This window comes from Physella acuta, unplaced genomic scaffold (assembly GCF_028476545.2).
Source record: "Physella acuta isolate Inbredline_101_S28 unplaced genomic scaffold, ASM2847654v3 ptg000473l, whole genome shotgun sequence".
Lineage (NCBI taxonomy): Eukaryota > Metazoa > Mollusca > Gastropoda > Physidae > Physella > Physella acuta.
Genome location: NW_026731992.1, coordinates 738,127 through 754,425, shown reverse-complemented (window position 1 = coordinate 754,425; position 16,299 = coordinate 738,127). Strand labels below are relative to the sequence as shown.

The following is a 16,299-nucleotide window of genomic DNA, read 5'->3' as shown; positions in this document are numbered from 1 at the left end:
TTATTTACCTTCTATCAAATTTTGAGTAATTTCCGTTGACCGGAAGTACTAATTTACGCCATTTCCGATTTCTCAAAAAAAAAAAAGCATGTAAATTTATCAAGTACTAATAATATTCCGCACTATTATGCACATTTTGTTTTGGCGTTCGCGTTATGCGCAATTCTTTTTTCTACGAGATTCTAATCTATTTTTAAAAGTTTAAGTAATTAAAAATCATGTCTATAGACTATATTCCGAGTTATATAAGAATATTCGAGAAAGTTTAGGGGAGATCACTCCCGGTTTATTTTTTATTTTTACTTTCTCGTATATACGAAGTATAGAGAAAGTCTTGTAATCGTGCAAAAAAAAAATCGAGATTTTTGAAAATCTCGACGTTTTACTTCTCACTGCAGTGGCGTAGCCAGGATCGTCTCAAGGGGGGGGGGTCCAATTTTTACCCGGGGACAAACTTTCGATTTGCACCCCCCCCCCTTCAAACTTTCAATTTGCACTCCCCCCCCCTCAAACTTTCGATTTGCACCCCCCCTCATACTTTTTCTATATACCGAGGGGTCTATGGGGGGGGGGGGGTTATGACCCCCCTAACCCCCCTGCCTACGCCACTGTCTCACTGATACGGAAAAACATAATTTTGCAATCTTGTCCGTATGTTTCTCTCTCTGTGTGTGTGTGTGTGTGTGTGTGTGTGTGTGTGTGTGTGTGTCCGTGTGTAAACACGATAACTTGAGTACCGTTACAGCTAGGTTGATGAAATTTCATATATAAGTATTTTATCAAAATCGTAGATCCGTATCAACTTTTGAGCGATTTCCGATAACCGGAAGTGGTACTTTTTCTACTTTGAATTTTTCAAAAGCCTATAACTTGAGTACTATTTCAAATAGATAAATGAAATTTGATATGTAAAAGATCTAATTCTCTACCTTGTGTCAAATTTTGAGTAATTTCCGTTGATTGGAAGTACTTATTTACGCTATTTCCGATTTCTCAAAAAAACGCATGTAAATTTATAAAGTATTAATAATATTGCGCACTATTATGCACATCTTTATTTAGCGTTCACTTGGTGTGCATTTCTTTTTTTACGAGATTATATTCTATTTGAGTAATTAAAATGGATTTAAAATCATGTCTAGAAGTCTATATCCCGAATTGCCATCCCCCGTAGTGTTATATTAAAAATCATGTCTATAGCCAGAGTTCCCATCCCCTGTTATTTTATATAAAAATATTCGAGAAAGTTTAGGGGAGATCACTCCCGGTTTATTTAATTTTAAGTTCCACCATTGTCAATTCAGTCTCCTGTATTTCTCTGTCGAAGGATTTCTTTCATGACTTGTATTCTTTCCCCACGGATTACACACACACACACACAGTGGCGTAGCGAGGTCGGGTGTCACCCGGTGCGGCACTTAATGGTGTCACCCCCCCAGAGGCGTTGCGACCCTTCCCGGGGACAAACTTCCAAGTTTTCGATTTGCACCCCCCCCCCAAGTTTTTCTCTATATATTTTGCTATTTTTTGCCTTGGTGTCACCCCCCTAAATGGTGTCACCCGGTGCGGTCCGCACCCCCCCCCCCCTCGCTACGCCCCTGCACACACACACACACAGTCACACAACTTGCAGTCACAAAGAAATTGAAAGAGAAAGCTAGAAATTCAAATCAACTTTATTGCCAAGCTGTTAAACGCGAGGAGTAATCAGATTTGACTAGGGCTAATCCAGGGGGATCATCTTAATCCCGTTTGCTGGGTCAAGGTACTGCTCCCGGGTCGGTTTGGTGGGACGGGGGTCAGTTTGGTGGGACGGGTCAGTTAGGAGAGAAGGGTCAGTTTGTGGGACGGGTCAGTTTGGAGAGAAGGGTCAGTTTGGTGGGGCGGGTCAGTTTGTGGGACGGATCAGTTTGGAGAGAAGGGTCAGTTTGGTGGGGCGGGTCAGTTTGTGGGACGGGTCAGTTTGTGGGACGGGTCAGTTTGTGGGACGGGTCAGTTTGTGGGACGGGTCAGTTTGTGGGACGGGTCAGTTTGGTGGGGCGGGTCAGTTTGTGGGACGGGTCAGTTTGTGGGACGGGTCAGTTTGTGGGACGGGTCAGTTTGGTGGGACGGGTCAGTGGGACGGACAAAGACTTGAGGGATGAGTCACTCATGTACCACGGCTGAGTGAAAGATGCGAGTGCTAAGGTGAACGGTTGTATGAGTATTGGGCTCTAGCTGACCAGTGACGAGAGACGAAACATGTTCAGTGACCAATAGAAAGTGGTGTAACAAATCATTTTAAAAATGGAAAGTCTTGAGTAGATTCCAGTAAACCCGATGCAGGAACTCTGGGTGTCACCTACTTCGCCAACATGGACAGTATACTATATAGATGTCATTTGGTGTCACCCCGTCCCGGATATTGTCACTGTAAGCCTCAAGATGTATAAAACACTTCAAAACTACAAAAGTAACTAGAGTAGAAACATTCGATTTTCTCATTCAAATCAGCTGTTTCGCCTTACCCATGTTTTGTATCAGTCTCACGTTTTAGTGGTAGATTCTAGGTGTGGTTGGCTGTTGTGTGGTAGATTCTAGGCGTGATTTGCTGTTGTGTGGTAGATTTTAGGCGCGATTTACTGTTGTGTGGTAGATTTTAGGCGCGATTTACTGTTGTGTGGTAGATTTTAGGCGTGATTTGCTGTTTTTACTTCACTGTTTGTTGCAGCATTTTTTGCAGTGTAAGTGTTGTAGTGTGTGTGTTGAAGTGTGTGTTGAGTGTATGTGGAGAGTGTGGTGGAGTGTGTGGTGGAGTGTGTGTGTGTGTGGAGTGTGTGTGTGTGGAGTGTGTGTGGAGTGTGTGGTGGAGTGTGATGGAGTGTGTGGTGGAGTGTGGTGGAATGTGTGGTGGACTAAGTTACTTTCTCCGCGTGTTGCTTGGTGCTGGTCGAGTCTTGAGGGCCTGACAGCGTGGAATGTGACGCTCGGCCGCCGTCTCGTTGAACGTCCGTCCACAGTGGGGACACGGGACCAGATCTGGGTCAACGGTTGTGGGGGGAGGGGCTAAACTTCGTAAGTCACCTCCTTCTTTTTCAATCTGTGTTACTTTCTTTGCATAGCGTAGAGATTCGATGAACTGTTCGTGGTGTGCTCTCCAGTTGGACTTTTTCTTCTGGAAACAAAAGAAATCGTTTATGACGTCTGGCCTTCTACATCTATCGAAAGTTCTCTAACGTCTCTTACATATAAGCAATGTACCCCTTACACATTTTCTAGTTCTTACAAGGTACAATTGCTAATGAAAGTTGTTAAAAATTACAACTGCCATTGACAGTTGTTAACAGCCTGGGTGGCTGTGTGGGATTAAGGTTAACAAATAATAAAACAAACGTAAAAACTTTATAGCAACAAGCTTTTAAATTCACTGAAAATCAAGTATATAAAGTTGAAATGGACTCCGTGGCTCTGTAATTGGCTGACCAATGGAAGACATGTATATAGTAAAAAAACTTGATTTGATCGCCATAGTGTAATATTCTTAATGTTTACTTTTAAAATAAAATCGAAATGGATTATTAAAAATATTCAATAAAGATAATTTTTAAACTAAATTTTTATTTTTCAACTTATCATTTTGATTGAAATAACATGAAAAGATCAAAATTAAAATAAATGTAATACCATTTACGAAAATTCAATTTCTGTTTACGTCCCTTTGTACCAAATACATGTGATTTACAAAAAAAAATTTATTAAAAAAAAATTAATAACACTTTTTAAAAAAGTTTGTTTTGATGCTTGTGTTTGCGCTAGCATTTGTGTTTTGTTTGTGTTTGTGTTTGCTATCGCATTTGCGTTTGCTTTTGTGTTTGCATTTTTTTTGCGTTTGCGTTTTTGTATGTTTGCATTTGTGTTTGCGAGTGTGTTTGCGTTTGTGTTTGCTTTTATGTTTGCGTTTGTGTTAATGTTTATGTTTTCGTTACTTTTACGTTTGTGTTTTGTTTGCTTTCGTGTTTGCGCTTGTTTGCGTTTATGTTTTTGTTGTGGTTGGTTGTGGTTAGGGTTAAGTTTACAGTTAAAGTTAGGTTTAAGGTTATGCGCCCATATTTGCATATGACATTTAATTGGAAAAGTAACATATTTCCTAAACCCGGACAGTATGCCGGGTATATGTCGTTTAAAAAAACACACGAGTCACGGTTCTTTACAGATAGGTTTTTCACAGAGGCCAGTGCAGGGCCTGGCTGGAACGGCTAGTAAGAAAACAAAACTGATTTCTTTCTTAAATAAAAGCTCGTGTCGCTAAAATATGTAAAAGATCTCATGAGTGACCGAAAAAAGAAAGTAAAATACTTTATTTTCTTATATGCAGTGCATTTAAAAGTTGTTTTTTTTTTTTATATTTATTTTATTTTCTAATTTTTAGTGATTCATGATTTATGGAGTCGACACGACTAAAAAACACCATCAGTAGCTCGCGACATCCGAAAGAAGATTATCTGCCCCGTGAAAGTAACTGTCCGTGATCACAGTTTACAGACAAAAGCAAGCTGATCAAGCAAAGAATTGTTTTTAATCTTGTTACATGCCCACGAGCTGACTCGCGACGTAGCATACGCCGCTATTTAGTTGTTTTATTTTCTATTTTCCAGTAATTCAAAATTTTTGAATTCGACACTACCAATGCTGTGAATGAAAATATTTTGCTTTAAAACACTATCAGTAGCTCGTAAACAACGATTATCCTCATCCTCCCTTTCCCCCCCCCCCCCCCCCGGTTAAAGCAGTCATCCGTGACAACAGTTTACAGAAGACAATGAAAATATCAAGCAGAACTTGTTATTACCTCTCTCTAGTTTCAAATAGTTTAAAAACGAAATTATCAGCCCCTAATAGCCGTCACTAATTCGACCCGGCTCTATGATTGTAAACAGCTCACCAGACTGGTGGGGTTGGGGGTGGTAGCGATATGGTCTGTTGAGTATGCCTGGAGAGCGAGGGAGGGTCGGCGTGCTTACGTGGTGGTGTCCCGCATGGTCCCTCCATGAAGAGAATTGTGTATATATATATATATATATATATATATATATATATATATATATATATATATATATATATATATATATATATATATATATACACACGAGCCGACCCGCAGGGTATCATACGCCGCTATTTAGTTGTTTTATTTTCTACTTTTCAGTAATTCATAATTTGTGAATTCGACAGTACCACTGCTGTCACTGAAAATATTTGCTTTAAAACACTATCAGTAAGTCGTTAAGGACGATAACCCCCCCCCCCCCTCCTTTCCCCCAACCCCTCCACCCACCCCCCGTGAAAGCAGCCTCCTCTTAGCTACTCCCCTAAGTTTAAAATCGTTTCAAACTACATTATCTGCCCCTAATAGCCGTCACTTAACCCGGATCTATGATTGTAAACATTTAGCGTGAACCACAGCTCACGAGACTTTCTAGAGAGGAAGAGAGGGGACTGCAAGGCGCGCTTACAGCTTGTTTTCTAACGTCTCCAAGATGAGAATTATATATATATATATATATATATATATATATATATATATATATATATATATATATATATATATATATATATATATATATATATATATATATATAATCGTTTAAAAACCTCATTACCTGCCCCTAATAGCCTTCTCAAGATCGATCGGCTCTACGATTGTAAACATTGTCGTGAACCACAATTCACCAGAAAGTTAGGGTGATCGCGTCTAGTAGTTATCTCCCCTTCTGTTATAACAATCTATCGGGTGATTTAATTTTGTTAACTTTCCTTAGTTTCGAAACCGTTTGATTGATTTTTAATGACTAATTAAACATCTAATTTAATTAAAAAATAGATAGACTTATATTGTAATCGAAGTGGAGCGTATCTAGCAAAATTTGAACTAAATCGCTGTATTAGAAGTGGGTCAAAATTGAATTACAAGATTTGAAACGTATCCACAAACAGATGTTGCGAACTAATAATAAAAATTAGATGTGTAGAAAACCTACCGGTGGCTCGGGTTTTCTCGATTTTCCAGCATATTTTGCTAGCTCGGTCCCTTCCACTCTCTTTTTAGAAGAATCAAATTCTTTCCTAGGTTTATTTGCCTTTGCGCATGCGTCTTGGTGTTTTCTAAGACGTTCCTGTGCAAATGATCGACCGCAGACGGCACACTTGGCCAAGCTGCCTACGAAGCCGGTGGCCTCTGACGACGTGGCAGCCTGCAGGTAGTAGTTGGCGTCAGATGACGGCACGTGCTCTTCCTCGTGCTCATCCAGCTTGACCTTTGACCGTGACGGGGTTGGCTGTTTCGGGGTGCTGTATTTTGAAGATTTCAATTGAGTCCTTTGGGGCGGTTCTTCCTCATCTTGACTGTCCTCATACGTTTCTGGTACTAGTTTCTTTCTTGCTGCCTCTTCATGCCTGCGTGCTTTCTCCTCCTCTTTACGCTTCTCCTCTTCGAGTTTCTTCTGTCTGGCTCTCTCTGCCTCTTCGAGTTTCTTCTGTCTGGCTCTTTCTGCCTCTTCTCTCTTTTTCCTTCTCTCTAATTCTTTACGCTCCTGTAAAACATAAAAAAGGATGTCATCGCACATACACAGAAAATGGGGAGGAACATGGGACACGGTGCGATTATGGAACACAGGGAACCACTAGACACACAGTGAACAAGGAACATGGGCCAGAGTGGGAACACTTCCTCTTCTCTGTCCCTCTTTTATTTTACCTCTACCTCTTCTCTGTCCCTCTTATTTACCTCTACCTCTTCTCTGTCCCTCTTTTATTTACCTCTACCTCTTCTCTGTCCATCTTTTATTTACCTCTTCTTCTCTTTCTCTCTCAATCTGAAGTTTCCTCAAGGCTGCCTGTTCCCGTGCGATCTTGTCTAGCAATTGTTTCTCCAGCTCTTTGATCCTCTCCGTGTCGCCAGTGGGTGGCCGGGATCCGAACCCGCGCTCCTCAGGCTCCAGCTCGTGTTTCTTGCTGTTCATCTTCTGGAGTCGCTTCTCTCTCGTCTTGTTCTGCTCGAGCTGCCACTTTTGGAAGTCCGTGAGTTTGTGCTCCCCCCCAGATGGCAAGCGTTCTGCTGGTCTATTGGCGCTGTGGTGACGTGCGCCCACCCTACCCCCGTTGTTGTTGTTGTCAGTCTGTGTGGGGGGAGGGTGTGTTGGGGGCAGAGGGGCGTGTTTCACCATTCGGGGTTTGGCGCTGAAAGGGTTTTCGTCGCCCTGTCCGTGTTGACCTTTACGAAGGGGAATTCCCGACTTCCCACCGCCAGTCTGTTCATCAGTTAGCCGGTGGAGTGGAGCGAGCGGTTGGGACCGATCTCTTCCGGCACTCAGTTTTTTGCCGGCTTCGCCCTTGACTAGGCGATAATGGTTGTCGATAGGCGGGACTGGGGCGCCCTTAGACTCGAGCTTTCTTCGTTCGTTGAAGAAGTCTCGAACAGATTTGCCGCTGTGTGGAGTCGCCAGGTCACTTCCTGCACCTGAAGCAACCAATATACAATTTAGTTGAGTTCAAACTAACGTACCCGCAGCGCGTTGCTGCGATCTTAAAAAAAAAAAATTAATGCACCAATAAAAGGACTCACGGTCGAATAGTAGAGCATACGTGTACTAACCGTGCCGGTAGAACATCTCTGTGTCCTTCAAGCTCGGAAACGTACCTGACTATATTAGGGAAAGTAAGGGCGGCTGACCACACAATCATTTTATATCCCGTGGTCATTGAAACAGGTGAGCTCTACTTTATCATTTTATATCCCGTGGTCACTGAAACAGGTGAGCTCTACTTTATCTGCCCCATGGGCCACTAGGATTGAAAAGGTATTTTATTTACTTTAACTTTCGTTATGATGACATTTGATTGTTACCGATTGAGTATTTTTTAAATGCGTGACCTAGTTTTCTAGCCTATTTGTTGTGATCGGACGATTGTTTATTGCATCAGAAAATAATTTTTAAAAAGTATTTTAAAAAACACACTACAAGGTAAATGAAAATATTGAGAATGTCATCCCACCCGCCTCAAATACCTTTACATTTACGGTTTTGTGTCATCCCCTCCCACTCTATTATTTTGCTATTTTAACTGGATAAAACTTATTGCTTTCATTGTGAATTTTACGAATTTTCGTCCGGTCACCCCGAATGATGTCACTCGGTGCAGACAGCAATTCGCCATGAGCCCCAACACCACATGAGCCCCAACACCACATGAGCCCCAACACCACATGAGCCCCAACACCACATGAACCCCAACACCGCATGAGCCCCAACACCACATGAGCCCCAACACCACATGAACCCCAACACCGCATGAGCCCCAACACCACATGAGCCCCAACACCACATGAGCCCCAACACCGCATGAGCCACAAACCCTCATGAGCCACAAACCTACATGAGCCACAAACCTACATGAGCCACAACACCACATGAGCCACAACACCACATGAGCCACAAACCTACATGAGCCACAAACCCACATGAGCCACAACACCACATGAGCCACAACACCACATGAGCGACAACACCACATGAGCCACAACACCACATGAGCCACAAACCCACATGAGCCACAAACCCACATGAGCCATAACACCACATGAGCCACAAACCCACATGAGCCAGTCCTTACCAGCACTCCCATTTCTGGTGATCCTGACCATCGCTTTCCGTTGGTTGTCCTCGTATGCTTGTATCATCTTCTCCTCCTTTTCTTTCAGCAACTTCCTCTGGTAGTCTGCTCTCATCTGCTCCAGTCTAGACGGCTTCCGGTCCGCCGCGTCTCCTCCGTAGGCCGGATGTTCTCCCCGCATTGTCTGATGTCTGCCGATCGTGGCGAGGTCGACTTGGTGAGGACGGATCAAGTATTGCTGGCCACTGAGCATCACCGGGCCAAAGTCTGAACACGTCTGGCCATAACATAACAATAGAAACAGTAAAAAGACCGGGTCTGGACATGTCTGGCCATAACATAACAATAGAAACAGTAAAAAGACCGGGTCTGAACACGTCTGGCCATAACATAACAATAGAAACAGTAAAAAGACCGGGTCTGAACATGTCTGGCCATAACATAACAATAGAAACAGTAAAAAGACCGGGTCTGAACATGTCTGGCCATAACATAACAATAGAAACAGTAAAAAGACCGGGTCTGAACATGTCTGGCCATAACATAACAATAGAAACAGTAAAAAGACCGGGTCTGAACATGTCTGGCCATAACATAACAATAGAAAAAGTAAAAAGACCGGGTCATAACAATAGTCTCAGAAGTGACATAATACTTGTGTTGTTGTATGACAAACAAGACATTCATATATACAATGTGACAGATGGACGACAGTCATAACTAGGAACAATAGAACGTCTATCTTTAATCAAGTTGAAAGCGACTTCATAATAAGCCCAGGGAGGGGCTGCTCTGTCAAAGAGAGGTGTACGGCAGGTCCTTTTGTGAATAATGGGGGAGTTGTGTGAGAGATTACCTAATGGGAGAGACCATTCGAGCTGCTAGATAGTGCGAGGAGTGATTGTATCAAAAGCAGTTTTCCTCAACAACAAACGTCATAGATCTCATGTCCAACCACAGGGGCTGCTTGAGCCAGGAGCGGAACTACCAAGACGCCCGACCCCCTGTGCTGGGTGGGAGGTGGGGGGTAGTTCATATAGGGCGCCGAAAATCCGATAAAAAAACAACACAATTTTTAATTTATTTTTTGCACCTTGATAGACTAATGTTTTTTTTTAAAGATCTACTAAAGCAGTGATTGTTCTATCTATATACTACTAAAACTCAACTTTGTTTACATGTTTGAATATTTATTTGTTTGCCTGATTTGGTACTGTAAGGAAACTACTCTATATGGGGGGCTGTAAAAAAGTATGTAGGTAGAGAACAATTTTTTATTGCAGACAGACTGTTAATCACACATTTATTTAAAGACGTTAATTAATTTATAGATTTATTCATAGGTAGATAAACCACATTTGTTTTAAAGTTTTAGAACAATGGCTTAACTTTGACTGAATAGTGATGTTTGATAACTCATTTTTTTGTTTGTTTGTTTTTCTGATTTGTTATTGGGGAGAATCTTCATTATGTGTAGAGCTGTGAAATGGTATTTTGAGTGGTAAATATTGTTCCTTCTTAAACACACTGTTAATTACAAACTAATTTAAAGCCGTTAATTAATTTATTGATATATTCATGGGTAAATTAACAACATTGTATATAAAAGTTTAGAACAATGACTGTAGTAATAGTAAAATGATATATTTTCTTTTTACAACAATGTTTTCAATTATTTTTCCTAAGGCCTATATGTGAATGATAAGGTTGACTATCAGGACCTCGCGGGGCACAGGGCAGGTGAAGTAGAGTTCACCTGTTTGTTTGTCCTAAGCATATGAAGGGATAGTGTGGTCAGAGACATGCTCGGCTGGAATCGGTTTTTTAAACGATAAAAACATGTTGTCTGAGACTTGGCGGGACACTGGGCAGGTGAAGTAGAGTTGAGTAGGTCACCTGTGACGTCAGTATATGAAGGGATAGTCCGAAATCGTTGTTTTCGGTGTTTTTAAAAGATAAAAAAGCATATGAAGGGATAGTGTGGTCAGAGACATGCTCGGCTGGAATCGGTTTTTTAAACGATAAAAACATGTTGTCTGAGACTTGGCGGGACACTGGGCAGGTGAAGTAGAGTTGAGTAGGTCACCTGTGACGTCAGTATATGAAGGGATAGTCCGAAATCGTTGTTTTCGGTGTTTTTAAAAGATAAAAAACATATGTTTGAATGTGGGGTCTGTTTTTTTGTGAAGATAAGTGACACTGCAGTAGCGTAGCGAGGAGGGTGGGGCGGGGGGGGGGACATATGTCCCCGGGCGCCGACCTTAGGGGGCGCCAAAATGGGTTGGAAAAATAAATTGAAAGGTTGACGGGGGTGCATATCAAAATCTTGCCGGGGGGCGGGGGGGGGTTCAAATCGAAAAGTTTGTCCCCGGGCGCAGAAAAGGGTCGCTACGCCTCTGAGCGACAGACGTGATTTTTTTTTTTAACCCTATCCCTAATCCTACCCCTAACACTCATTCTAGCCCTAACCCTAGCCATAGGTCACTGCGCATGCGCAGAACTATCTTTTGCCGAAAAATCTTATTCCGAGTAGACACTTCGTTTTTTTTTTATGGATGACCCCCGAAACTCAGGGGCGGAACTACAGTGCCGCCAGACCCCGCAATGCGGGGGGGCCCAGACCAATTGGGGGCCCAAAAATCCTGGCTAAATTATTAAAAAAAAAAAAATAAATTAGGTGGAGGTCGAGTTATCTTTCTTCTACAGTTACAAACAAACACGATAGTCGGCAAACGTCTTTGAGAAAAATGCACTGACTATAGCTCGAGAGACCGCCAGACATATAGACAACTTCAAAGACGAAGCATCTGCCGGTACGCTTTGGAATCGGGCTGGGGAAATGTTGCGGCGAGGCGACTATCCTGGTCTTCTAGACGATCGGAAAAAGTCGGCACTATTGATGTAGATGTTTATCGGCGCTTTCTTGTCCCCTTCCCTTCCCAACTCTCTCCCCCCCCCTCCCCCCTACCCCTCACTTCTACCCCTCACCACACCCTTACTCTTACAATAAGATGTAATGCATAGATTAACGAACCGTCTATGAACTGTAAACTGACCACTTCTGCACATTTTGTTAAAAACACTAGTCAGTAGTTGTTCATTTACCTGATGAACAGGGGCGGAACTACAGTCCCGCCAGACCCCGCAATGCGCGGGGGGGGGGGGGGGAGGCCGTTTAGGGGCCCACGGCTGACCAATTTTTTTTTTTTTTAATTTTGAATTTAATTTTTGCCTTAATATTTGGTTTGTAAAAGAAAAACACTAGCTGCGGTACGATTATCTTTATTTTACAGTCACTATACCACGCTCTTCCGCAAAAGATAAAATCCATTACACAAACTACAGTGTAAAATTTAATGTGATTTTTGTGCACGATTACAAGACTTTCTCTACACTTCGTATATACGAGAAAGTAAAAACATTGTTATATTGTTTACATTATTAAAACACATATCTATGATTATGTGTTTAAACTACTGGCCTGAATTCTACAAAAAATATAATTATTTATTTCGATCTCATACATTTATAATTGCGTTCATTTTTACTTTAACAACTGTATCAATAAACTTGTAAAAGTATAAGTTATTTCCCTTCAGCGAAGCATTTGAAATTTGACTTTGCCGGCACGCTTTGAAATCGGGCTGGGGAAATGTTGCGGCGACCGGCGAGTCGGCGACTATCCTGGTCTTCTAGACGACCGGATAAAGTCGGCACTATTGATGTAGATGTTTATCGACACTTTCTTGTCCCCTTCCAATGAACCTTCCCAACTCTCTCCTCTCCCCTACCCCTCACCTCTACCCCTCACCACACCCTTACTCTTACAGTAAGATGTAATGCGTAGATTAACAAACCGTCTATGAACTACTGTACTGTACCACGCTCTTCCGCAAAAGATAAAATCCATTACATTACTCTTCAAATTTTGAATGACTTCTTTGACTCGTTGCCCCCCCCCCCCCTCCCTTTGATAGCTAAATAGAGGACACGTAACTGTTTGACCGATCTTCCAAAGTATACTGTGGTGGATGGGGCAGGGGATGGGGACCAAAAAGGGGGTTAAAAAATTGTCGACAAATTCTTTACATATTTAAAACAGTTATTTATAGTTGTATTTTTTAACCATCGTCAAGGCCGAGTTCTATTTCCCTACAATCAAACACACGCTGTCGCCGGCAAAATTCTTTTAAAAAAAAACAACAAAGTCCATAGCACGAAAAGCCGCTACATATGAAGTGGGCTTTCAATACTATCATGATGCGCGGTGCTTATTCGCGGCATTGGTAGGGGACCCGAAATCCATTGTACATTTTTCAATGTTAATATGTGTTTGTGATAGTGGTTGAATTTGTATCCTGTACTATCTTGTATCGTACAAATAATTTAAAAAAAATAATATAATACTAGAAACTTCAGTTTTATATACGTTTACTTGTTTTTGATTTTACAAGAAATATAGTAAACTTTTAAGGCCTATACTTCAAATTATCTCCCCTGAGTAAGTTTTACAATGGGCGATGCTGACGTACATAGATCAAGGCGTTTTGTTGTCCCTTTCAAGTTTTTTTCCCGAGCCGACCCCTATCCCATCCCTCTTTCTCAACCTCACAAGTATCGAGGAGATAAATGTATCGTTTATGAACTACTTCCTAACCGTACGATTCACCACTTCAGCACATTTTGTCAGACACTAGACAGCACTAGATCTAGTCAACACATATTAATTTACTTTCATAGTATTAGGCAAATCTAATTCACAAAACAGGGCAGGTAAGATTATTTCTTATATAATTATTTAGAAATTAATTAGAACGTTTAGAATTAATTGAACATTATTAATAGTCATTGAGGTGGGGGTGTGTGAGGGTCTGGCTTTTTGTTAATCCCCCCCCTCCCCTAAATCAGAAGGTTATCCAACGCGTGACCTGGCCACATACAGTTGTACATGTGAAAAACATTTTTCTCTCTAATATTATTATGCATTACTGCATCATTCACCCAATCGCCATGAAAACCTGGGAAGCTGTTGAGTACAGCCCCCCAAAGGTTTCTGTCATAGGCCTAACATTTGTACATATTTGAGTGGGGACTCCTAACGGAAATATGTGATTTAGCGCCCCGTGATACTGCATGAGCGGATGAGGTTACTACTTGAATACAACCGGCGTCAGTGTCATCCTGAGCGCATCACATATGAGCAAGTTGGCCCCCACAGACAGTCATTTAAAAGTTCCCATAACACTAGGAATAAGTCTCGCTACAACACTCGATGACTAAATCTAATTAGGTGTCGCACCAATGTTTCTTCCAGGGTAGACTGTTTTCGGGGGAGGGGAGGGGGGGAGCTCTGCCGGAAGAAACAATGTGTCACACCCATCACCCGTGCAGTAATGTAACCGGTAGCTCCAAGAGCCCCGTGACTCCCCTGACACCTGGGCCGTCGCAGAGGGATTTACAGCATGCCTTGGCGTGTCTAGTTGGTAGTGTGGACAAACCCGCGCCCTAAGATCCAAGAAATGAACTGCCGACATTGTTAACATTTAATTCAACTTCTGGAAAACAGGGCACACGGTTAGTAACGTTTTGATGAAAGCCTCAGTTTGGTGTGTTGGACTAGATTTAGAAAGGGGCCAGCTCGTGTGTTGGAAAACCTCTGATTTATTCGTGTACCAGATGTAATTTTTTTTTAAATTGAGAGCGAACCTTGTTTTATATATATATATATATATATATATATATATATATATATATATATATATATATATATATATATATATATATATATATATATATATATATATATATATAATATATATATATGTGGGGCCCAAAAAATTTTTTTGCGGGGTGGCCCATTTTTTCTAGTTCCGCCACTGCCCGAAACCCACAGTTATCCAACGGGTGACGGGTAGTCTAGTAGTAATTAACACACACTATTGCATAGACAAAAACATCTACTTGAGCTGTAATGTTAAGATAGGCAAACCTTCAAACCTCTTCAATGACTTATTGCCCCTATTTAAATAGTCTAATAGTGGTGCACGAAAAGCTCATTTTAATAGTTTTGTACTAAGCAAACTAAAAAGCAATTTCTACTCTTTACTATTATTAAATTAAAGTATACTAAAGAATGACACAGTTGTAAAAAAGAAATGTGTTCAAAATTATTAATATAAATGCAGAAAAACACAAGAATACAACAAACACGGGAAGCCATAAAACATATTAATCCTCCGTCTTTTAATACTTTTGACCGGCTAGCCAGACTACGTTTTTTTTTCACAATTTTAAACGGATATAAATGATATATTGATAATAAAAGTATATTTTTTAACAAAAGGTTAAAATGAGTTACAAACGTTTTTAAAACACGATTATACTCGCTCGAAATGAGTAAGAGCAAAATATACTTTGCAATAAAATAGGTTAAATTACTGTATTAGTAAATGGTTTAAATAATTAAATTAAAATTTAGTACAAATGACAAATGATCTCAGGACAAATGATCTCATCACAAATGATCTCAAGGACAAATGATCTCAAGGACAAAAGATACCAGGACAAAATATAGCAGGACAAATGATATCAAGGACAAATGATCTCAGACAAAATATCTCAGACAAATATCTCACAGGAAAATTTTAATAAGTATGTACGATGATTTCAACCTTAGACGGTGTTCTTGTGTTTGAAATGTACTATTATTTAGAAACAAAATGAAATAAAAATGCGATTTAAGCAATAAAACAATGACTTTTTAGTAAAAACAAACAATTAGTGAGTAAAGGGAATTTTACTATGGCTTGTGGGATAAAATTTGGGTCCCCTGAAAATCGGGGGCCTCTAGCTGCTGCCCCCCTCACCCCCCCCCCCCCCTCAAGAAAAAATCCGCCAGTGTTCAACCACCAGCCTCAAACCAGGCCCATGTCCCCTTGTCGCAAAATAAAAGCCTAATACTTGAGTACTAATAGGTAACCTTACAATTCGACCATTAGACTTCCACCATCTTCGGCGTAGTTCACTGCCGAGAACTGTAAAGACGTTGGTGGGAACCGATAATATACATCATGCAAGAAGGTAAATCTAGTAAAAGTATGCTAATTAAAATAATTTAACGCCTTGAAAAACTGACAACAAAATATTTTAATTAAAAAAAATGAGGTAGCCGCCGGATTTGGTGCCGAAACCCGGGATCGAACCAGGGACCTTTAGATCTTCAGTCTAACGCTCTCCCAACTGAGCTATTTCGGCTGCCGATATAACATGAAATGTTTAAGTCATATTTACAAAACTGTTGTTGTTATATTTTTTTCATAATAATTCAATCTATTTGTTTATAACGACCACAGGTCGCAACAGCTAGATCTATTTATCAATATCTTAAAAAACGATTTAGTGGATTTATGTTAGCGGTTAGGTTAACTATAAATCATACTCGATTCTAGACCTAGCATTGTAGATCTCTAAACAAAAAGTTTTTAATGTTTTGGTACAATGATAATGTAGGTGGCGCTTTAAATGAGACCATAGTTTTTTAGCGCAATTTCCATTCTGGAGAATTGCGTTTATTAACTCGTCATTTCTGGGAATGGATGGATGGATGGATGGATGAATGTGTGTCCGGGCTTTAAGTCGTATCTCCTCCTC

The 16,299-nt window shown here is 40.9% G+C and overlaps 1 protein-coding gene and 1 non-coding gene across 2 annotated transcripts; both read right to left on the bottom strand.

Moving 5' to 3' along the window:
* Nucleotides 1-1,658: 1,658 nt before the first annotated feature.
* LOC131943954 (zinc finger C2HC domain-containing protein 1C) lies at nucleotides 1,659-8,902 on the bottom strand. The gene is made up of 4 exons (XM_059304353.1): nucleotides 8,650-8,902; nucleotides 6,828-7,495; nucleotides 6,018-6,569; nucleotides 1,659-3,154 (listed from the first exon to the last, which is right to left on the bottom strand). The coding sequence occupies exons 1-4, from the start codon at nucleotides 8,900-8,902 to the stop codon at nucleotides 2,900-2,902; spliced, it is 1,728 nt and encodes a 575-aa protein (XP_059160336.1). The 3' UTR covers nucleotides 1,659-2,899.
* A 6,928-nt stretch (nucleotides 8,903-15,830) lies between these two features.
* Nucleotides 15,831-15,903, bottom strand: Trnaf-gaa (transfer RNA phenylalanine (anticodon GAA)). Its single transcript has one exon. It is a non-coding gene; the product is annotated as a tRNA-Phe (tRNA).
* Between the last annotated feature and the right edge of the window lie 396 nt (nucleotides 15,904-16,299).